Source organism: Bidens hawaiensis, unplaced genomic scaffold (genome assembly GCF_021521415.1).
Source record: "Bidens hawaiensis isolate Kalapana, Puna unplaced genomic scaffold, B.hawaiensis_p1.1 tig00013493_1, whole genome shotgun sequence".
Classification (NCBI taxonomy): domain Eukaryota; kingdom Viridiplantae; phylum Streptophyta; class Magnoliopsida; order Asterales; family Asteraceae; genus Bidens; species Bidens hawaiensis.
The window spans coordinates 323,839-349,544 of NW_027492143.1; the positions used below are offsets into that span (position 1 = coordinate 323,839).

Genomic DNA, 25,706 nt, shown 5'->3' on the forward strand with positions numbered 1-25,706 from the left:
GGTTAAAAAAAATCTTCATTTGAATGCATTATGATAAATTCAACTTGTTATTCTTGGAACAGGTTCTTAGTTCACTCAAGATTCTAGATCTTTCTTACTCTCTGAGACTTGTCAGCGTCTGCAATCTCATTCGACTCCCTAAACTTGAGCAGTTGGACCTCCAGTTTTGTACAAGTTTGACTCATGTTTGTAAAACCATAGGAGACCTCAAGAACCTTTCTTACTTGGACATGACCGGGTGCACTAAACTATGGAAGTCGAATCCGATATTTATTTCTGGAGAGATTCCAGAACAGCCTTTGTTTTCCTTACCCCAATCATTATCTGTAATGGGTTTAGCTGGTAGTTCATTTGAGATGTTGCCCAGTCACATTGACCTTAAAATGCTTAGCTTACTTGTCTTGAATTCTTGCCCAAACCTCAAGTCTCTCCCATGTCTCCCAAGTATGCTTGAGAGGTTGTCTGTAGATTGGTGTTCATCACTGGAGAATATAACATTCCAATCAGATCGGTTTACACTGCAGGTGTTTAGTTATGAAGGTTGTTTCAAATTGTGTGAGATTCAAGGACTCTTTAAGTTAGCGTCCATCACCGAAGTTGATGAATCAGATCTAAAATTTATGCAATGGATTAAAGCGTATCAATATCATAAGGTGGACCTGGTTGGTGATGTTATTACTAAAGACAGAACTTTTAATACACAGGTTCTCTCTCTCTCTCAAATATATTGTAATTGAATTGAGTAAGAATGGAAATAAGAATTGATCACAAACTGATGCAATGCTAATAATAATAATCATAGGCGGTATGTTCTGAATGATTACATCGACACGACTATAAATACAAGATGAAACCCTGCAACTGTTCTTGGTAACCGTCTCATGAACAGACGTGTCGTTTAAACCTAACAACACTAATAATAACATAGTAACCGAGCTTTTTTTTAATAACACTATGCCCAGTTACTAACATTTGACACAAAACATATGCTTTTAAACAATCTTAGCAAATTATTACTGTAATACATAAAATAAATAGTCTTGGCCCATTAAACAAATAAACATAACATATGCCGCACACTGATTTTAAACGTGACAAGATCAGGAGATTAAGCATCCAATATTTTGTGTGTGTAATTATATAGATGTTGTATGAATACGGTATAAGGAGCACCTTTCTGCAAGGCGTAACGGATCAAAGCATGGCGACACATGACTATACGTCATCATTTGATACCTTATTCTTTCATGTGCCTTTGCATCCAAAGAAGCATAGGATCCAAGGATTATATGTAACAGTCATATACAGATCATTATATGAGAATAGAAACACCGAGCCACCGCTTGTGTTCGCCAGCATCAGTAACAAAAGCAAGGGTGTTACCTGGGTATACAACCCTGTGGTGTATTGCAAACCCAGAGTGGGTGAAGATGTTATATGGTTAAGTTATTGGCCAATTGGCAACACATTAGATGCTGGTGATGAAGTTGATGTGGATATGATTGTGGGGGAAGGAACGATAGTAGCAAGTGGGTATGGTGCGAGCGTTGAGTATATGGATGCTGGTGAAGCAGAGAAAGAAGAAGAAAAGAGTGAAATGATGAAAAGCGAAGAAGTGATTGAAGGAGATCTGTCTTTATTCGAGGTCAAAGGAGGTTTTTATTTATGTCGCCGTGATTTCTACATGTCGATGATCCCTGCTATTTTTTTTGTTGACGATATTCAGATTACTGGTAAGTTCCTAGGTAGTTGATTTGATTGTGGATGTTTTATAGTTATTATTAAGCTGAAGATAATGATCTCACACATTGTCGCAGATTCAAGATGGAGAATAAACAGTCCCTTCGCAAGTAACAATGCGCAACTGAATGATGTACGGAAACCTAATAATCATGTACGTATATGTACACCTTTACTTTTAGTGACACGAACAATGCTCTTAATGTTAAATCCTATTTTATTTTCACTTTTAGTGGAAGAGAGCTTTCTAGTGGTTCTTATTATCCTTTGTCGTTTGATCCTATTTTTGTCAGAAACTTACAATAACGCTGGTAGTGAACTTTAGTAGTGAAAGTGAAGCAGCAAAGATCGATAATGCGGTATCTAGTCTTGTGGGTGTTGAATCTGTTTCCACTCACGAGGAAATAAAAAGACTAACTGTCTGTGGTCGTTTTGATCCTCAAGCAGTGATGAAATGTGTGAGAGAATTTGAGAACATGGTTCAGGTTTTAGAATATGACTTTTCCTCGGAACAAGAATTGATAAAAGATAGTTTGCTGCATAAGAATGAAAATGGATTAGAAGGTAAAATAGATGACGAGTCAGATGATGAATTCTTTGATTTGCCAGAGCCTTTGTTTGATGATGAATCACAAGTTTAGGTTATAGAAACCTTTTTTAAAGTTGTTATAAGTTATCATTATTATTTTTTTTTGTTATAATGGACATTGATATTATATTGCAAACAGAGACTTTTATATGAATCTGGTGATTTTTTTTAAAAGTATAAGCCTAGGCATTTGTCAAAATTATTTTGACACATGACCAATGGATAGCTGTGACGAATGAGATTTAAGATTTGAGAATTAAAACGAAAATTGTAACTCATTTGTCAAAATTGTTTTGACCCATGATCCATGGACAACTAGAATTATTAGAAAAGAAACTAGAACAATACGAGGGAAATAATTTTATTAGTATATTTAGATATTTAGATTAGATTAGATTAGATTTGTTAGGATATTTGTCAGTTGATATTATTCTATTAACATTATTTTCAGTTCATTTTTTTTACCTTTTTTTAAGACAGCCCGTCTTAACCTAGACCTATGCTGGTACGAAAATACTTTTACTCTAATTAAACTGATTGATTTTGAAATGACATGCATTGATCTGTAATTTCCCGGAAACAACATGTTTTAGCCCGTAATAGACTCACCGCAGCTAGTATTGTCTTGATAGTTAGAAAACTTATACTCGGTTAAAATCTATTTTTTAAATCTGATTATATACAAATTACACTTAAGAAAACCATAAAATATACGAGTCAATTCCAAACAAGAGAACGATCTGAAAGTCGTGTGAAGTTTTAACACTTTGGAAATTTTCAATACTGTTTCAAGGCATTCAGTCTACAATAACTAGTAATATTACCAACACAATAGTATTTAACTTACAAAATAGAGACAAATCAAATTTAAATATCCACTAATCCGAAACTCCATCCTGGAACTATGGCATTTGTTGCATCGAATTACCGTGAACCTAGTCCTTAGCACAAATCAAACATCCGGTTCTTGAACCATACTTGACACAAGAACGGTTAAAATATCATGATACACTTAACCTTAGTGAACTTCCATAACCCAATACCATCAAGGGTAAAAGAGATTATCAAGCCCTTACTTTGACTACTGACTGGTGTTCTTGAAATCGGTCAACCCGAGCCCACTGCCATGACTACCATTTTCCATATTCACAACTCAAAACCTCTTGTAATTCAGAATCCGCGTGATGTTACATGTAAGTCGTATTCCACTGAGTTTGATCATCGTTCATGATTGCTAACGCTTTTGTATTAAAAACATGAATGTGTTTTGAGGATTATAAACTTCTCCTATAACTTAGCGGTATTTTGATTTTCTGTTAGCGCGTCTTGCACAATGCTGCTTAAAGAACAACAGACACCCTTTCCGAGCAACAGTTGACCACCGAGGATATTTGGGTTATTATTGGGTAGTAAGACGACTGATGATTATCTCGGAAATAGTTGCAAATTCAATATTTCTGTAAACAAATACACCAAATAATTGATAATCAAAGGATCAATTATGAACGAACTCAGTTAATAGCTTATCCCCAATTTGTTCGTTAACAGCTTCTAACGGAACTTTACTTCAAATTGGCAGAACCACCCCCTGTTGTTTAGAGAACTTATCAACTATAAAGAATTGACATTACTGGCCCTAAACCTTTAAACTAACAATATTAACAAACATTTAACCATGTAATATGACTTTAATAATATGACTTTAATAATATGACTTTAACCTTTTACAATTTCTTTTGACAAGGAAGCGGTTTTGAGAGTCCATCTTCGAGCAACGGAGCAGAGCCGTTGTAACTTCGGGGCTGGGGAGAGGTAGAGGAGCATAAATCGGGTTTTTAAAATACCCGGTTTTGGGTATGAACTTAATGGTGGTGACCAAAGAAAACATAAGAGTTTTTTTTTTTTTTTTCGGTGTGTGTGTTATTCGTTTTTATTTTTTCAATCCTATCTCAAACTGTGTGTATGTTTGTTATCCGTTTTTATTTTTTCAATCCTATCTCATCGGCATGTATGACAAGTAAACATATAATCAAATGGTGTGATTTCGTATATTCATTACCATAACATACAAGTCGAAATGTTTAGCTAATTAATTTAGTTTATGGATCTATGTCGTGTATCTTTTATTTTATTGTTATTTCATAATAGTAATCATTTTCTATATTTTACTTAAATAAATTAATATATGTTCTCCTCTAAATAAAAATAACAATAAAAATATCTACTTCATCTCAAAATATCTAATTAATACTATAATTTTGTCATTATCTTTTTATTTTTTATTATATAAACTTTTATCATTTTATTTTTATTTTTATAATATTTTTATCGGGTAATTTCTTTTAGTTAGTGGGGAACACAACCCACCAACAAAACTTAATATGTCAGAGTAACGTGCGTAACAGATCACCACAACTCAGCGCACACCTCAACCTGGCAATAACAACATTGTTTTTCATTAGAAAATTGTTGCCAACTCTTTAACAAGTATAATTATTTGTACTATGTATAGTATTATACTTAATTTTTTTAAAAAATTGTAGCAAATTAGAAAAGTAAACAAACAAAAATGTAGGTTTTGTTAGAAGGTTGTAGAAACATTGCAACAACATTCTCAATTTAGAAAAAGGTTGGAAATAAATTTTCCGATATGTTTATCTTTTAGTAAAATCGTTAATATGTTTTTCAACGAAAATCACCATATGGAAATGAGTCAAATGACACATTTTCTAGTATTGCTCGATACAACTTCTACACTAATTATCCATGTGTATGTAGGAGTTGGAGTAAAACAATTGTTGGCCTCGTTATGAATTTAACAACTAATCCAGGCTCAATCTGTAAACTTGGTGAGCGGAAATCACCAAAAATATCCGGATCTCAAATAAGAAATGCACTAACAACACACACAATATTGAGAGAAAGAAAAAGTAAAAGATAGAATATTATTTTTTAAAAACTTAGCTAGTGTATGGAGTATAGTATGATATTTATGTATAGTATGATATTTATACTCCAAACATTGGTTATACATCATATGGGCCTCTTGGGCAAATAAAATATCTTTGGTCAAAGGCTAGATACAATCAACTAAACAAAACCACATTAAAAATAAACGTTACAAAACACATCTAATTAACTAAAACCTAAACGAACATGAAATAAATTGGGACCAAACAACGATTGTAAATTCCAACACACATGTTCCATTTACATTAGAGTTTTAGAGTTTTAAAATCGTTGATTTATAAAATATGTTTGACCCATCAATTCATTTATCAGTACGTAGTAAGTAATTAGAAATGGTTGAGTTGCGACAAATATTTACCAGTTTATTTAAAATGGACGAATTGAAGGTTATATTTTAATTAATAATACACTAGCAAAGGTATTGTTGAAAACAAAACGCGTTCTCATCATGCGTTTGAAAAGCTATAACGTTTTTAAATGGTTATTTGTTATTCATGTGACCTACAATTGCTTTTGGAAATTATATATGTTTTTAATCGTTTGTCTGGTTCTGAAGAAACACGGATCTGTTCTCCGGGTATGGGTCCTGGATCCAATGAGTCCACAGGGTACAATACGATAACTACCACATGATATGAGTAAGACTTCCCAAAGTCCAGTGACCGGAACCTGCAAAACAGACACCGTGAGTCTCGTTACAGGAAGGACAAGAGGGGGGGTCTTCCTGTAACCACCCTCCGGCGTGAAAATCAGTAACGTTCGTAATGAAGAAAGTACTGAAGCAAATCGACTAAGTGTAGCCATAATATAAGTGAGTGAATATATATGATATCCGATGTACCTCATACCGTTTGACAAGGTATTTATAGCCGAAGAATGATGGAAGATGATTGGGGCAGCTGTCTTCTTCTAGAAGATCTTTTGATAACTGCCTGGACACGTGTCCTCTTGTGATAGGTTGAGCTATACGTCCCATGTGCATGGGTATAACAACCTGGACACGCGTCACCCAATGATAGGATGGATTGCACCCTGGCCATGTGCACGGTTATAACAAACTTGGCCAGGTGTCCTTTATCTATTGGCTGTTCAATCACGTATTCCCCAAGTAAGAATCATGAATATTCTTCTAGAGGATATTTGAGTGATGACAGTTGTCCGCTGGCATTGTCTTCTGGACGTTTTAGGTGGACAGATGCTCTGTCCTGCGGATGACTTATGAGGATGCCAAGATGCTTCCACGCATGTTTTGAGGATGTTCCTCCTCATCTATGGTATACGGGTGACCTGTGTGTCCCGCGGGTGTCCTACATGAGGACCCTTTATGACCCGCGGGTGGTACTTAAGGGTATTTGGGTCTTTTTAGTACCCTACCTCTACAAGTCCCCCCAGTCCAGTGTTTCTTTCGTGTGAAATCTTTAGGCGGGTGAAATTCTGGACTTAATGTATTTTGGGGGTTTTTTGTTGTCCGAAGTTAGGTAGAAAATATCTTCTGTTGGTGTGGATAGTCACGAAAAAGAACAAGTTGACCACTCGCAGGCGCGTGAATAGGTGATATGACGTTTTTTACGGCTGTCACTGTACCCGACTGTGCAACTTTTTCTCTTTTTTGAATTTCCGCGTGACGTGGCGGTCACTGATTGGGTGATGTTTCTCTCTCTCTACTGTTCGTATCCCATCACATTAATTGCGATGGGTATAAATAGTGAGAGGCTTCTTCTGTTAGAAGTTTTATCGCTCTCTTCTTCTGATTACCTTTGCGTTTTTCTTTCTGACAAATCATCAGATTCTTTGTTATATGTCTTCTTCTAAGATGTCGAATGTCCAGACTGAAGTTGACGAGATCGAGGTTTCATGGGATTACTCGGAGTATGAAAAGTTACTGGAAACGTATGGTATTCCTCCCGAGTGGGAACCTGAGTTTCCTGCTGCCGGTTCTATAGCCAGTTTCCCACCGCCTGGGAAAATGGCTTTGTATTCCGATTATTTCGTTCATGGGAACTTTCGTCTTCCTATAACGAAATTTCTTGAGAGGATTCTGACTGCTTATGGAATTCATTTATCTCAACTACACCCTCGTGCGATGATGCGGATTCGTCATTATGAATTCGTATGCATAGCACGTGACTTGGTACCTCATGTTGATCGATTTCCGGTTTTTTACCGTCTTGCCATGCGTAATGGCTGGTATACATGTCAGGGGTTTTCTGACCGGAGCATCGGTTATGAAGTTGAGAAGTTGTCTAAAGACTGGCGGAATAAGTTCTTTTGGATTTCTGAGGACGTGGTGCCACTAAACATGGTACGCCGTCCGGAAAATTCCGCCCTTCCTGACGTTGTTACTGCTAAACATGAAGGTCAAGAATGGTACCGTGTGCTCACGATGGAACTAACACCCATGCGGGCTTTACCGGAGGAAGCTTTAGTATGGGCAGGCATGAGTCGCTTGTGGCCAACCGAATTCATGGAGCCCATTTTTGTGGATTTGAATGAACGTGAGTTACTTTTACATTGTCTCCTTTCTTTTTGTGAGTGTCCTCATAATTGAGTTTCTATCCTTTTTCAGGTCGGAGCTCTATGATCAATGCTCTTTTTGAGGACAGGGGATGCGTCCGCAAGAGCATCCGTGAAGCAGGGGACCAAATTGTTCTTGAAAAAACTAAGTCCCAATTTTTGTTTCCAAAGAAGGGTAGAATTGACCCCATCACTTCCGATGCCACCTTCGAGACAGGTACGTATGTTCTGAACCCTCCTCCCCTTATTGTTGTTACTGCCGGTGGGATGATTGGCATCTTATTGTCAAGTGATGATGATAAAGATGACTCTCAGTTTTCCGCTTTAGACGAGGAAGAGGATTCTGATGAGGATGTTTTTAAACATTCCTCCGTCTCATCTTTATTGGCAGAGTTGGAAAGAAAGAGAGCTTTTTGGAGCCAAGCGGGTATGGCGACTGCGGACTCTGAGGCAGGACCATCAAAGAAAAAACGGAAAGTCCATCGCCCCAAGAAACCTCAGTTCAGTCTTTCTGACCGCCTTGATAATATTGAAGGTATATGATAACCTTTTAAATACTGTATTCGTTTACTAATGTATGGCTAAGTATAACTTTGATATGTAGATCCGCTGATCTTTAGTGAGGACATCTCTGAAAAGTTACCAACGCCGACTCCTCAAACAGAACAGCAATCAACTCCTTCTCCGAGGAAGCATGTGGAGGATAAACCTCCAACTCCTCCTAGCAATATTGGCATAGAGGAGCAACCATTTTCTCCTTTGGCAGAAAAAAGAGTACCAACCCCTCCGATTGATACTGTTACTGTAGATGAGGCTAATGTTCATTCTGAGACTGATGACCGTTTTGCCTATCTTTTTGAAGCTGGGGGTGGTACTGGTGCACTGGTGGTCAGCAGGACAATGTTGCTGAGGAAGGTTACAGGACTGAGGAGTCTCATCCTCAACCTCCTCCCCAACAATCTTTCTCAACTCTGGCTCGTTTTAAGCCTTCGGGTTCCCGTTACTATGGGGACACGGGCCTGGGTGACAAACATGAGTTGTTTGTCCCTCCGTGGGGTATCACAAATGGTTCCCGGTTTTCTCATCCTGGGACTTGCATGGATTTCGTTGAACATTGCACGCCACCCGCTGAAATGGCATTTCAACGAGATCTCTCTCCCCATGACCTTCACACAAACGTAGCTTATCATTTAGCTAATGCTTTGGCTAGTAGCCAAGAGGTCTTAAGTGAGTGGCGAACTCTTGGCGGGAAGGTGGCAGAGCCTCGGCGGGCCACAGAGGCTGCCAAAAAAGAGACTGAGGAGCATCGTATTGCTGCCCAAACTGCTAAGTGGAAACTGGCTGATGCAGAAAACACCCTCAAAAGTGAACAAGAGCGGAATGCTATTGCATCGCGTCGGTGGAAAGAAGCTTGTGAGAAGCAAAATGCCATCCGTGAAGCTGATCGGGTCAAAGCTCAAAAAGATAAAGATGACTTAGCCCGTGCTCAGGAGGCCAATTCTGTACTGGAAAATCAAGTGGCTCTTCAAGGTGCCCGGATCCATGATCTGGAGGAGGAGCTTAAGCTGCAGAAGGAGCGAGTCGAACTTAAAGACAAGAGTGCTATTGAAGTTCAAACTGCTTATGACTCTCTTCTTCTAGCTCATGAGGAAGCTACTGCGGAAGCCAAGGAGTTCCTGGCGCGAGTAGAACGGGCGGAGCGTGACCGGCAATGGTTTCTTACTCGTGGCGTCGATGCTGTAAGTCATCCTTTATTGCTTGTTTCTTGCTTAACTCTTATTTTGTTATTGAGAGTCTTGTGCTTTCGTCTTGACAGGTCGTCCGCCATATCAAGGGAAGTAAGGAGCTAAATGATAGTTTTGCCAATCTGATGACTGCTTCTTCCTCCCTTGGGCGCGTTATGGGGTTCCAAGAGGGAGTAAGTTATACCCGGAGCAACCGCTCGTTCAAAGATCATCCGCTTCATGGGGTTGATGTCAAGCAGGCCCGATTGACGCGGGTTAAAGAGCATGACGATATGGTGTTCCCGCTTCAGCAGATGCTTCCAGAGTTTGCGTCCGCGGATGATGGTCTTCAACATTTGAAAGCTTATCTTGGTGAAGAGTCTGAGGATGAATCTTCAGAGGATACATCTGTGAAAGTTCCGGAAGATCTGTTTGCCTCAAACGCTTAGAATAGCTTCGTAGGTTTTTGTAACTTATAATTTTTTCTCTTATTTTGTAATTATTTTTGTATAATTAATGAGAAAAAATCTTTTGTGGATATTCCGTTGTTCAAAGAAAATATCTTTTAGGAGATATTTCTAAAATCTTCAACTTTTTTGAAATAGCTATGCTGACGTGGCGGAAGGAGATATTTGTTAAAAACAACTGATGAAACGTGTATGACGCCTTTGACAGGTTGTTTTTCTTATCTTGAACTTCCCGCCTGACGTGTCAGTCATCTGGTGGTCCGCAATTTCTCTCTCCTCTGCCAATTTATGGGTCGCATTAATTGCGACGAGTATAAATATGACCTTTGCGACCCCCATTTAAACTTTATCACTTTCAGATTTCTCTTAAGCATACAAGACTTTCAGTCATTCTCTGAAATTTCTTCCCTTTTCTGAGACTTCTTAATTATCTCTTAAATTGAAATGGCTAAGGATAAGAAAAGTACCCCTACTATTACCGATGTCACCGTCAGTCTTAATGAAGAAGAGTATAACGATGTCGTTAACGTTTATGGATTGAGGACGGAGTGGGAGCTGGAACGTCCTGTTAGTGGTTCCGTTGCCACTAGTCCCCCGCCGAATAAAATGGCTGTATATGTAGACCACTTTACAACCGGGAACTTCCGTATTCCGGTGACTAAGTTTGTCGAATCGGTTCTGACGACTTATGGGATTCATCTCTCCCAGATCCATCCTTTTGGATGTTGAGGATTCGGCATTTCGAGTTTTGTTGCCAATCCCGCGATCTTGAACCATCTATTGGCATGTTTGCCGTTTTTTATAAGATGATCCTTCGCGACGGATGGTATAGCTTTGCCTCCATCGAGAAGAGGACCATCGGAACAGAGTGGCTCCGCAGTCTTCACGGCTGGAAGCCCAAATTTTTCTGGATTCATGAGGACGTCATTCCCTTCACGATGGCTAAACGCAAGGCGGATGCCGCCATGCCTGTGGTCCCCGCCACTGCTCATGAGGGTCAGGCGTGGTATAAAACGTTGATGGCTACACCGACTCCTCTACGCCCGCTGCATGAAGGGGCGATGGTGTGTGCGAGGATGAGCCGATTATGGCCATTTCTAGCTTTGGAGCCTTACTACGAGCGGACTGATAAGAGTAAGCTTGAGAATATTTACGCTTTGTTAATATTCTTTAGATATCTAACTGTTATAATCATTTTTTGTAGGTGAAGGTTCCGCCTTTAGCACTTTATTAGATAAGGAAGGTGGGATGATGGTGCGACGTCCGATTGACCCAAGAGATGGTCCTTTTTTGGATCGGACGAGCAATTACTTTATGTTTCCCACTGCTCTCCGTCCGGAACCATTGGTCTCCGAACCAATGTATTCCCAAGGTGAGAAGTATGTTGAAGATTGCATCCAGAAAGGTGAGGGCCCTTCGAAACCCAAACCTATAACTGCTATTGCTTCCAGCGGAGTGATTGTGCTCTTCTCATCTAGCGATGAGTCATCACTTTGTGAAGAATCTTGTTCATCTAATGCTAACAAAGCTGTGGATTCACCTGCAGGTCTCCTTCGCTAGAGGGCTGCATCCAGTCAATTAGCTGACCTGGATGATGCTACCACTGTAGCGGAGGATAAAAAACCTGTTTCTAAGGACATCACTGCTGAGAGTGATCGTCCGGTTGTTGATGCGGGTGCTTCCAAAGTGGCTGGGAAACGTAAAGTTAATCCAGTCAAGGTTGTCTTGAAGAAGAAGAAATCCAAAAAGACAACTCCTGCCGCTTTGGAGGCTCGCTTGGATCAACTCGATGTTGACGATCCTTCGCTAGGTATGCCAAAACTTTTTGCTTGTTATATGATGAGGGTTAGAATGCTTTTCTAACTCATTTGTTTGGTATTTGTCAGTAAACCTGGATAACTTGTCGGAGCATGTTTCCGGTTTGAAGGATTCTCCTGTTCGTCCGCCACCACCGCCTCCAAAAACTGTTGAGGATCCGGTTATTGTGGCGGATGACTCTCCGTTGAAGAAGAAGGAGGTTGACACTAGTGGTCATACCAAGATGTCTCCTTCTTACCATGTCCACCACTTCAGGGATCAAGGAGGACTGAGTATGTTTCCTCATGCTCCACGGACGTCTCCTAATCCTCAAGTGGAGGATCCTACTCCTCATCAACCCTGCTGGACACTACGCCGAGATTCAACATTCCGGGATGTAGATGTCTGTTTTGAATATTTACGGGAGAGTCTTCCTCCTGCCCAGAGGGAGCGTCGTCGTCGTAGTATTAACCAAGAGTTACTCAACTCCAATTCTTACTATCTGGTGAATACTATTGCCACTAACCAAGAGATAACCAGAGATTGGTTAGCTATGAATGAACAATGGGATGAGTTGGCAGCCTCCGCGACTGCTGCTAAGGAGGAAGCTCTCAAAGTGATGAATGAATCACGAGAAGTCTGCCAGGCTCTTGAGGCGGAAGCTCTCAAAGTGATGAATGAACCAAGAGTTATCCTCGATCATGAGGACTCTGGCGGATGGGATTCCTATTTCGGCCGGAATCATGGCCTCGGTGCCATAAGTTAAACTAAAGGGGGTTTCGGAATTGCTAGAATTCTTCTGGGTGCGGAAAGCCCATAACACATGGGGTAACTCGTCGACCCAGCCCGTCCTTTTAGTTCCTAGTCTGGCTTTGATTCCTTCTTTGATGGTCCGGTTAGTTCTTTCCACCTGACCATTCGCTTGCGGGTGAGCTACAGAGGTGAAGGTTTGAGAAATGTGTAACTCTTTCAACCATTCTTGTAACCCACTGTCCGAAAATTATGTCCCGTTGTCACTAACGAGCTCGAGGGGGAGGCCGAACCGGCATATGACGAATTCCCACAGGAATTTCTTAACACTTGCCGCCGTTATAGAAGCAACTGGTTTGGCCTCCACCCATTTTGTAAAGTAGTCGATGGCTACTATCAGAAATTTGACACGTCCGGGGGCTTCAGGGAAATGTCTCATTATATCAATAGCCCACTTTTGGAATGGCCAAGCTGACGTGACTGGGACTAATTCATTCTTTGGTCGTAGTGTGTTATGAGCATGCTGTTGGCAAGAATCACACTTTCTGATTTCGTTCACGGCATCCAAGTGCATCCCCAGCCAATAATATCCGGCATTCATTAACTTTGCCACGACCATACGTGGGCCCGCGTGAAGGCCACAAATACCTTCGTGAACCTCCCTGATTAGGTAGTTCGCGTCCTCGGCATCTACACATCGTAGTAATGGTCCGAGGAAGGAACGTCGGTATAGAATACTGTCAAGTATTTGGTAGTTCAAGGCTTTGTGTCTTATTTTCCGGGCTGCTGTTTTTCCCTCCGGGAGTGCTCCGGATGACAGATATGCTGTAATCGGTGTCATCCAGGATTCTACTCCCGTTTGGATTACCAAGACTTGAGGTTTCGGAACAGATGGGCGATCCAAGATTTCAATGCGGATATCTTTGGCAAAGTGTTCGAAGTTTGTTGAGGCCAATTTGCTGAGAGCATCCGCCGATCTGTTCTCACTTCTCTTTATATGAATGGCTTTGCAAGATGAGAATTGGAGCATCAGATCCTTCGCCTGTGACGCATATGAAGCCATGATATCGCCTTTTGTCTAGTATGTGCCGTTGATCTGTCCCGCAATCAACATGGAATCCACTCGGGCTTCCAGATGTTTAACCCCAAGCTTTTTGGCTATCCGTAAGCCTGCCAAGAAAGCTTCGTATTCTGCCTCATTGTTGGTACTTTTGAAGTCCAACTTTATGGCATATGTGAACTCATGGCCTTCGGGATTGACTAGCCTGAGGCCTGCGCTACATCCCTCACTACTTGAAGCCCCGTCCATAAATAAGGACCAAATCTGTCCCGATTCCGGAGGTGCCTAGGGTTGTTGCTCTAGCAAACATTCTTTTTCTTTGTGATGTGGGACTTCTGTCATGAAGTCCGCCAACACTTGCCCTTTGATTGATGGTCTAGGTTTATACTCAATTGCGTGTTCACCTAGTTCGATGGCCCACTTGGCCAGTCGCCCAGACAATTCTGGTTTGCTGAGAACGTTAGGACATTGATGGGATGCCCCTGAAAGTATCTGCGGAGGCGTCGGGCAGCATAGACTAATGCCAAAACAAGTTTTTCTAGCATGGAGTATCTTGTTTCTGGGTCCGACAATGTTCTGCTGACGTAGTAGATCGGTGTTTGAAGATTCTTGCGATCTGTCAGGAGGACGGCCCCAATGGCAATGTCTGAAGCTGATAGATACATTGCTAAAGGTTCCCCCGCACATGGTGCTGTTAATGTGGGCAGTTCCATCAAACATTTTTTAACTTCCAAAAAAGCTTGTTCTGCTTCCGCAGTCCAATTGAAATGTGCTTTTTTGAGGCAATTTCTCAAAGTCGAAATAAACGGATGGGACTTGGCTGCATGATTTGAACAAAAAACGGTTAAAGGCAACCAGTCGACCATTCAGTGTTTGAACCTCTTTGAGGGAAGATGGGGAAGGCATGAGGGGCTATAGCTTGTACTTTATCTGGATTAGCCTTGTAGCCCGCATCCGTGACGATCACTCCCAGAAACTTTCCTTCTTCCATTCCAAATGAACATTTGGTTGGGTTCAACTTCATGTTGATGTTTTTTAAAGTTTCAAAAGTCTCTTCAATATCTCTTAACATTTGGTCTTCCTCGACACTTTTGATTACGAGATCATCCATGTATACTTCTAAATTTCGACCAATTTGACTTTTGAATGCTAAGTCCATCAATCGCTGATACGTGGCTCCCGCATTCTTCAGTCCGAAAGGCATCATTTTGTAACAAAAGGTGCCTTGATTGGTACGAAATGTTGTTTTGTCTTCATCGTCCACTGCCATGCGGATCTGATGGTAGCCTTTGTAGGCGTCTAGGAAGCATTTGAACTTGAATGGTGCCACGGCATCAACTTTGAGATCTATTTCCGGAAGAGGGTAATAATCTTTTGGACATGCTTTGTTCAGATCCTTGAAATCGATACACATCCGCCATGTTCCGTTGCTTTTGGGGACAATAACTGGGTTAGCAACCTAAGTTTGATAACGGATAGGGCGGATGATCCCAGCTTGTCAGAGGTCTTGGACTTGCTTGTTCATTGCTTTTGTTTGTTCCGGACCCATCTTACGTTGTTTCTGAACAATAGGTGTAAATAACGGGGTTACCCTCAGTTTGTGTTCCGCAATGTTCCGCGGGACACCAGTCATGTCCGCGGGTTGCCATGCGAACACATCCATGTTTCTTGATAATAATTGTTTCAAGAAAGTCCGTACTATCTCTGAAATAGCAGGTCCTATTGTTACAGTTTGATCGGGAAACTTTTTATTCAAAACCCATTTTTCCGGTTCGGTCCGCAGAGATTGTTTTGGAATCTTGCTAGGTTTTGAGCTGTCGGTTGCAAAGCAGTGCCGATTGACATGAATTATTGCGATGCCAGTAGGAGTTGGAACTCCTGCTGCACCATGTGCTGTGGATGGATGAGCATTGAAATCGCCAATCGCTTCCCGCCCTAGGATAATGTCATGTTTCGATGTTACTGGTAAAACCAAAAACTCAACCTCTTCAGTCTTGGAATGAATTCCGTCACTAAGGGTAACTGGAAATGAAATTACCCCTCGCGGATGCATTACTTCTCCTCCAAACCCGGATACTGGGGCGTGGATGGGTTTTAATCTTTCTTTGTCTTCTTCGTCAAGCTGTTCAAAACATTGCTCATACATAATGTCTGATGTACTGCCCGTGTCAAAGAAGGCATATTGAGAACGATAGTGTCCGAATAAAGCCGTAATGATCAGGGGATTTTTGTTGTTCGGACCCCCTTTGATTCGCGGAAAGATCATGGCTCATTCTTCCACTCCTCATCATCAGACTCCATCCTCTTTTTCTCTGTGTTGTATCCGCCTTGTATCATATGGACGTTCAGTTCTTTGATTTGCTTCTTACTTGGACCCTGAACGTCCCGCATGGGAGCCTTACCATTGTCAGGCCTTCCTCCTTTCACTAGATGCTTGAGTTTTCCAGATTTCACAGCCGCCTCGATTTCACTTTTTAGTGTTCTACATTCATTCGTATTATGACCGATGTCCTCGTGATACGAACAATGTTTCGTGGCATCTAAAAATGCTCGTTTTGTTAGTGGTTGTGGCTTTCTGAAACTTATATTCTCTGTGGTGAGGATTTCAGCAGGAGTCTTTGAAAGAGGAGTCCAACTGTTGGGACCTCGACTTGAGGGTCCCGATTTGTTCTTGTTACCTATGAGGGATCTTGCATCGAATGGTTTTGATACTTCCGCACTTGGCTGAAGCCTTGACCAGATAGGGCCTTTCGCTTGTCTATTAGGTCTTGGTGTTTGAAACTCGACTTTGAATTTTTGCTTCGAGTTACCACTTCTCAGTGTTTTCTCAGTATTAGCATATAACTTTGCCGCGGTTATAAGGTCATCCCATTCTTTGGGCATTCCATCCCTACCGGTGAGTGTTCGGACCAGGTCATCACACTTGACGTTCTTGCGGAAGGCACCGCGGAGCATATCTTTGCTTATCCCGCCAATGTTCAGACTTTCATCGTTGAACCTGGTAATAAAGTCTTCTATGGATTCATTATCATGGCGGACGACATCCAGAATTTCTGACTGGTCTCGTGTATATTTCTTCTCTTGGCTGAAGTGTTGAGAAAATTTTTCACGAGATCATCCCAGCTAGAAACCTCTCCGTCAGGTAACTTTTCAAACCATTCTCTTGCTGCCCCGTTCAGTGTTAATGCAAACATGTGACACCAATAGGGGAGCGTCCAACCGCTAACACCTCCCACTGCTATAAAATTCTGTAGATGATCGCTTGGATCAGTCATACCGTTGTATTTACCTACTGATATAGGTATTTTAGCGTTGACAGGGAAAGGTGCTGTAGCAATACTTGCTATAAATTTTGACTTTTCAGCGAAAGCAGCCAGACGGTAAGGTTTAGTGAAGTCTCGCTCAGCGTCACTATGGTATTCAGTGTGGCGGACTATATTATGCGGACGGCTACTTCTCACCCGCGAGCTCATCTTACTATCGCTGGTATATAGACTGTCTCCTACTAGCTGATACGTCGGATCGTAACTGTCAAATTCTTATAAGTGAGATGCCATCCGCATGTCTATGCGGGGACGAGGACGTAGCCTTGGGAGTTCGCCAAATTCCGATTCCGTTTGATGACTGTAACGAGTTTGGCTTCCTCTCTCTGTTGATGGAGGGGAAGGAGATCTCCTGGGAGATTCCTCACAGTCCAAAGTACGAAAGTGAAACCTTTCGTTACGCTTTCTATGTTCGTACTCGGCCACCAAACTTTGTTGTTGTGCGTGGAGCCACTCTTCTGGAGTTAACGTTCCTCTAGGTCTAGAATTACGTTGCTGAGATCTCGCCCTGTCAGAATTGCCCGAGTTATTCTCTGGGTCAAATATTGACTGGTTTCGACGAGTTTCCTCTGTAACTCGTCCATGATTACCCCAATTAGATCCTTCCGGTGCCGAGGCACGTCCCATATCTGTGGGAGTACGACCAGCCGAAGTTGTAACATTTTCTAGGTGGACACCCCTAGGTGTTACCTCAGTAGTTTGTGACCCTGGAGCAACAACGCGTTCAAGAGCTCGGCCATTTGGAGTCGTGATACATGCAAAAACACTAAGACCCGGAGGTGCTTCAGTGTTAGTTACACGTGAATCAGGTGCAGGGGTCCCGTCGGCCCTTCAGGAAGATTACTTATATCAAACGAACCAAAAAAACAACGAGAATTATTGCTGTTCTAACAAAAAACATGGATGGCGCCAATGAAGAAGCACGGATCCGTTCCCCGGGTATGGGTCCTGGATCCAATGAGTCCACAGGGTACAATACGATAACTACCACACGATATGAGTAAGACTTCCCAAAGTCCAGTGACCAGAACCTGCAAAACAGACACCGTGAGTCTCGTTACAGGAAGGAAAAGAGGGGGGGTCTTCCTGTAACCACCCTCCGGCGTGAGAATCAGTAACGTTCGTAATGAAGAAAGTACTGAAGAAAATCGACTAAGTGTAGCCATAATATAGGTGAGTGAATATATATGATATCCTATGTACCTCATACCGTTTGACAAGGTATTTATAGCCGAAGGATGATGGAAGATGATTGGGGCAGCTGTCTTCTTCTAGAAGATCTTTTGATAACTGCCTGGACACGTGTCCTCTTGTGATAGGTTGAGCTATACGTCCCATGTGCATGGGTATAACAACCTGGACACGCATCACCCAATGATAGGATGGATTGCACCCTGGCCATGTGCACGGTTATAACAAACTTGGCCAGGTGTCCTTTATCTATTGGCTGTTAAATCACGTATTCCCCAAGTAAGAATCATGAATATTCTTCTAGAGGATATTTGAGTGATGACAGCTGTCCGCTGGCATTGTCTTCCGGACGTTTTAGGCGGACATATGCTCTGTCCTGCGGATGACTTATGAGGATGCCAGGATGCTTCCGCGCATGTTATGAGGATGTTCCTCCTCATCTATGGTATGCGGGTGACCTGTGTGTCCCGCGGGTGTCCTACATGAGGACCCTTTATGACCCGCGGGTGGTACTTAAGGGTATTTGGGTCTTTTTAGTACCCTACCTCTACAGGTTCCTCCAACGTTATTTTATGCTCTTATGGTCATTTTATTATATAGTATGACTTTAGGTTTTAAACACACTTGGTTACATGTAAATCACCTACGTATTGTTCATATTGTCGGTTTGTATTTATAATCAAAAATTTTTTGAAGTATTAATTTGATGTGATATTTAGTAGTTAAATTTAATATACTTGAAAAGTAGTGATTACATCGAAACAGAAGGCAAACGGGAAAGAAGCTGCGTCGCTATCCCTTTTTGAATTGCAAAACCTACTATTTTAAAAACTACATTAGGTGATCTTGGAGTCATAACATTACTATGCATGACCCGTTGAACTCGCCTAAGTACTTCCACAACTTCAGGCGCGAGGAAACAAAAAGTGTCGACAGCAAAAGGATTGAATACATGTTGGTTGTCAAGACACGCTTACTCATGTTTAGTCACTTTGTATGAAACAGCTTTTAAAGCAGTTTGACTGACTACAAAACCACTACTTCCTAAGCCCACCAGAGGGGAAACCCGTGTTAAATCCACACACATGTTTTCCTCCTATCTATCTAAAACACCAGAATGTCAACTGGTCGAAGTGAAGATCTTCCCTCCAACATGTCAGTAAGAAAATTCACATGTGCTTCATTCTTATCAGAAATTTCAGCCCACATGAATATGCCAAAGAACACATCCGAAATCAGATTGTGTCAGTACTTGAACCTCAAGAGCTTTTTACAATGTACCATGCGGCCCCATATGAGTCTAAACACGCCTTGCGACAAAGAAGACATATCTCATCAAACAGGAATAGATGAATCATAAGGCGACACTTAAGGATAGTATGATACTCCAATGAAGACATATGATGGCCTAACTGATGGTCGGGTATAACTCGTGTATATTAGTATTTTAATTGTTTCGTTTTAGTTTAAATATTGTGTATTTAAAATGCCGGACGTGAGCTGATTTTCCACGGCTCTCAAGGTACTATCATGCAAATTGATATAAAGAAATTTCAACAATGATCAATTAAGTTTGTATCCTAAAAGGGCATGTTTACGTGATCTTCATCTTGCTAAACAACAAAGCTGATAACCTGCAAATGTGTATAAAATATATTTGTGTCAATAACACATGTTGAGTGAGTAAAACACCAGTTTAAGACACAATAAGATATTATATATATAATAAATAAAGAAAGATGCAAATTGTTCCTGTGAGAATAAACAGTTAAACCATAGCATATAAGCAATCAACCAAATCATAAAGAAATGGCTAAACCGTTGCCATGCGAATGGGCATTGGTTACAAAGAATGAGATGTCGGTGAAACCATTGTCAATGCGTTGGACCCCGGCCACTACGACTGTCGTATGATAATACTATAATGTGAATATGTTGGACCTCTCCGAAATGTATTCAATAAAGCAAGTAATCAAATAGCAAGTTAGGCATAAACTAATATGCACAAAATGATTAAATAGTTGTGGTTTTGTATACTAGATAATAAATAAATACTGTAAATATGCATATGTCCCCAAAATATTAAAATAAGTAAAAAAGAGGAGTGATTACTCACCTGATCGGAAGAACGAAATAAAAATGATGATGTGATAATGATGAACCTTTTGGGATACATCGACAAGGATTCCAAGTTACATAATATAACATGAATTAACTATAAAAGGTATAACACGATTTAATAAATTAAGATTTCGATGTGATTAAGTTAGGTTTGGGATTCGAATATTTATTAATTGATCAATAGATCTCTATAATAATTTTTATTGCAAAGAATAATATTATTGTTTCCCATTTATTTATTAAAGTAATTATTTTTAATATTTATAGAATTGCCCTTGTTTACTTTATATGAAAATATATAATCATATTTATGAACTGATAATTTAGATAACTAAATTTGATGTGAAATACACTTATAATTATCCGAAAACAAATAAAATACTTATGTATGAATACGTAGATATTCATAATAATAATGCGTAATTATTTAGTTATAATTGGTAGTACTATATAAATAAATATTTTGTTGAATCTTTTAAAAAAATCAATTTAATAAGTTTATTAAATATAATATATATAAACGAAAACATAAAAATCATACATGTCGCGATGTGGTCGCTTCCCCTTTTTTTGGAGTCACCAGATTTGCTTGATTTTTAAATGGAGGCTTCTCATGCATTTGACCCGAATTCACGGGTATCCAGATATTTCTTAAAGGGATTATATCATCTCATTAAATTAAAAACTAATCTCATCAAATTATTGATGTGAAAATCCTATAAAATAGGGATATACTAAAAATTAATATCTGATTTATTTTTAAAAAAAGATATATATTATTTATAATTAAAAAACCAATTTTATAGTTTAAAAAATAAGCGGGTCTTGGGTCTCATCAAACCCATCAAACCTAGATAACCTATAAAACGGGTTATAACATCTTAGTTATTTGTGAAACCCATTTATCATCAAACTCTAAATATATTATTAACTTTCATACAATAAAAAAAATAAAAAATCAAAAAATAAATAAATATTATAAACAAATAATATAAAACAACCCCCGTAATACGGGGGATAAAAACTAGTGTGTATATATATATATATGAGCAAGTTTATAAAGACGTTCAACGGCGAGAAACGTGAATTTACAGTGTTAGGATTTAATAAAAATAATTGTCGGTTCATTAATAATATATATTTATAATACATACATATATATACACGGTAGAGTTAACGTAAAAAAATAATAGTTTTGTGAGAAACATAAAAATAGATGTGGACCCTTGGATCTAGGATCTAGTGGTTGAAATTAGTAGTTTCTAAAAGTTGTATAGTTTCTTATTTACATGGTATAGTGTCCTATTTAGGTGGTGTGGTTTATTTTAAAGTCTTCTCACACTTCTCACAAAACAATTGTTTTTTATTTGAACTCTTTTCTATATATATATATTCAAACATATATATACAAAAATCTTGTAACGAGATTATTTGACACGACCCGTTAAATTTATGATGTTGGTTTAATAAGATAATACTTATTTGATAATTAATAATAATTATATTTAATTTATAAAACATAAAAACAAGAAAAGAATATAAACAAAAAGATGTGCGCTGGCCAGGGCTCGAACCCGCGCCCTGGCAGGCTCACAGACGCTAACACCACACAACCAACCAGTTGGACTAGCTGGTATGTTGGTTAAAGAATAAGAACAACTGTTTAAATGTAGAATCCGTTAAATCCCCAATTAGACTAAGAACCCTAATTCAACAATTGATCGATCAGCTCGTTGTTAGCTCAATTGATGTTAGGGCTTTGATAATACTGATTAAAGTGATTCATAAGCACATAATAATTACCAGCAACTAAGACGACAAACTTCGATAATTATGTAGGCCCCCATAATAACTTAGATCGTCGGATGGTCCACATAACTCGTCCCATCGTGTGGGTTACAAAACATTTGAAAATACATGATTTTTAGAGAAAACAAGAATCTTAATATGTTTTGGTTATGAATAGAAGATAGTCTTTGTGTAAAATATTGCTAAAGATGAATTGCATTTTTGAGTTGTTTTAATAAAGTATTAACATTTCAAAACATCTTTTGAAAGTATAGTATTACAAACAGTTGTCTTTGAAAAGATAGACTTTATTGTATGAGCATAATCACTTAATATTAATAAACTATTATATTTGAAATTGTGTAAATCCAAAAATCGATTAAAGATTTGTTATAAGATACGATTGAGAAAGATAAAATATGTTTAGACCAAAAATGACGAAAAAATCTTCTTTTATAAACTTAGTTGTGATTGATTTGATTATCAGAATTAAAATAACTTGATTAATTAGATCTATAAAAATTTGAATAATTGAAGTTATTTGAATTGAAATATTTGATTTGGTTGCAGAGTAGGGTTTGATAAAATAACTTTGGAAATTTTGAGTTTGATGAACATGATTTAATCAAGAACACACACGGCGTATGTTATGAGGATTTCCATAGTTGTAGCCATTACAGGTAGTAGGGTATAAAATTTGAGCAAGCATTGTAGCATGGGTTTAAAATTAGACGACATAGACCGTTGAGGAAGGTTTTGTGGTACGTGGCAAGTGAAGCATAACGAGTGAATTTTGACGTAAAGTTTCTTGTTTGAGGCGCTATGATTTTGTTGAGATTGATTGTTAATTTGATTAACAGCGTATAGTTGATGTTTAGACTTGCATTTTATTATTGTTGTTGTTATTAGAATGAGTAGGAGTAAATGAATTGAATTTATTAGCGAAGAAATTAATGAACAAGATTGAATTGATTGTATTTATGTTTTGGAAATTGAGTTTAAATTTTAGAGATCGCATGAGCTATCTTCTTGGCTAAGCATGTGGCCATGACACGGTTATAGAAAAATAAATGATTGATGTTGTTTGTTGTTGAGAAAACATTCTATGATTAATAAAGATGTAATTTAATGAGAAGATTAAATAGTTGTGTAGATTTCATATGAGTTATTGTGTAAAACGAAACTTAAATATGTTATGCTGAAGTTTATTCATAACTTAAGGATAATTAGAATCCAAATTAAAAATCAGTTAGTTAATTTGATGAGTGAATGAGTTTTATCAAAGTTTGACATGTTTTAACAAATTAAAATTTGAAGTTGAATACTTGAAATATGTTAATAGTATATGTATATGATACCATAAGTATTAGAAAACAATTTGATAATTAAATTGTGCAATAATATAATAACGTGATGAGATGAATAGGTGAAAACCAATTCAATAATAGAGCGTAAATTGTTTTGATTGGCTTGTGATAACCGAGTCTTGATGAATGAAGAAAGAAGAATTTGTATTCGATCAGGAGAATAAAAATATTTTGAGTGAATGAATAGATCGAATCAATAGATCTTGATTCAAAAATGATTTAGTAAGTAAGAAATTGATTAATTTAATAATAGAATAATAGAATGATTGAATAATTAAATCAAATCATAAATCGTTTCGTATAAAATCAAACAAATAACTAATGTTCTTCGATGTGTTGGGTTTTCCATGAGCTTTCCATGGCATTTTGTTTCCCCAACTTATTAGCATACCAAAACCAAAACAAATGTGTTAGTTGGCCTCCCATGAGCATTACATGGCAATTTGAATGGCCCAACTTAATTAACGAGTTAACAAATCAATTGAGTTTGTCGGCCCATGAGCGTTACATGGCGATTTAACCGACCAAACTAAATAACGAGTAAACGAAATCAAGCATCTGTAGTTGAAACATCTCGTTTATCACCACGGATGATAATGCTCTCACAAAATAACGCAAGTATAACGAATTTTGCAAATGTACAGTTGGCGTGTCCATGGCGTCCCATGGGTTTTATACCCGACTAGACATTTTAAAAATGATAAGACACAATATAGGGTGTAACGTTTAGCCGATTACGTTAAACGCTCAAAGTGTCGGTTGCATGAGAATTTCCACTAAGGCGGGGAATCTTGTCACACTCCCTAGTTTTAATTGAAAAATAGCAAAAAACAAAGTTAGGAAATTCTCAATGAAATTTCCGACAATAAAATGCAATCTAATAAAATTAAATAGAAATATTTTGAGATTGAGGCGTAACCTCAGAGTTATAAAAATATTTTGAGAATGAGACATAGTCTCGGAGTAATAAAATATTTTGAGAGTGAAACATAGCTTCAGAGATGTGTGTGTGCAAGAAAAATAAAGTAAACAGTTAATTAAATAGTTAAATAGGTACTTAATCTAGCAAGTAATTATGTAAGCTGTATACAATCAAATAGAACACATAAGGTAAACAAATAAGCACGTATGGGGTTCCTAAGCATGTTACTAAGGCATCGCTAACGACCTATCTTAAACGTTCGACTTTGATAGCAATCTGTCACACCGCAACCTACGGCGGAAATGCCGGGGCGTGAGCTGATTGTCCACAACTTTCAATGTACTATCATGCAAATTGATAAATGACAATATCTATTTAATTTATTTAAATAAAATAATTACACTGAAGTAGTATAAAGAAATTCCAACAATGATCAATTAAGTTTGTATTCTAAAAGGGCATCTCTACGTGATCTTCATCTTGCTAAACAACCATGATGATAACCTGTAAATGAGTATAAAATATATTTTTGTCAACAACACATGTTGAGTGAGTAAAACACCAGTTTAAGACACAACACTAATAATATATAATAAGTAAATAAAGATGCAAACTGTTCCTGTGAGAATAAACAGTTAAACCATAGCATATATACAATCAACCAAACCATAAAGAAAGGGCTAAACCGTTGTCATGTGAACGGGCATTGGCTACCAAGAATGAGATGTCGGTGAAACCATTGTCAATGAGTCAGACGCCGGCCACTACGCTTGTTGTATGATCATACTATAATGTGAATATTTTGGACCTCTCCAAAATGTATTCAAATAAAGCAAGTAAACAAATAGCAAGTTAGGCATAAACTGATATGCACACAAGGATTAAACAGTTGTGGTTTTAAATACTAGATAATAGATAAATACTGTAAGTACGCATATGTCCCCAAAAGATTTAAAATAAGTAAAAAGGGGAGTGATTACTCACCAGATTTGATAAACGAAATAAAAATGATGATGTGAGAATGATGAACCCTTTGGATACACCGACAAGGATTCCTAGTTACAAAAATATAACATTAATTAATTATAAAATGTATAACACGATTTAATAAATTAAGATTTTGATGTGATTAAGTTAAGTTTGGGATTCAAATATTTATTAATTGATCTATAGATTTCTATAATAATTATTATTGCAAAGAGTAATATTATTGTTTCACATTTATTTATTAAAGTCATTATTTTTAATATTTATAGATTTACCCTTGTTTACTTTATATGAAAATATATAATCACATTTATAAACTAATAATTTAGATAACTAAATTTGATGTGAAATATACTTATAATTATCCGAAATAAAATAAAATAATTATGCATAATT

The 25,706-nt window shown here is 38.4% G+C and overlaps 2 protein-coding genes across 2 annotated transcripts in view; both read left to right on the forward strand.

Annotated features, from left to right (window-relative positions):
- Positions 1–1,312, forward strand: part of LOC143544179 (disease resistance protein L6-like) — a 304,085-nt gene extending 302,773 nt beyond the window's left edge. Inside the window, exon 5 of the transcript XR_013137204.1 lies at positions 1,145–1,312. The gene's annotated coding sequence lies outside the window, so the exon portion shown is untranslated. The remainder of the gene's footprint in view (positions 1–1,144) is intronic.
- The window catches only part of LOC143544177 (TMV resistance protein N-like), a 159,007-nt gene that overhangs the window by 68,458 nt on the left and 64,843 nt on the right, over positions 1–25,706 (forward strand). The window contains exon 5 of the mRNA XM_077036329.1: positions 63–704. Within this exon, the coding sequence (XP_076892444.1) occupies positions 63–704 (642 nt within the window). The remainder of the gene's footprint in view (positions 1–62; positions 705–25,706) is intronic.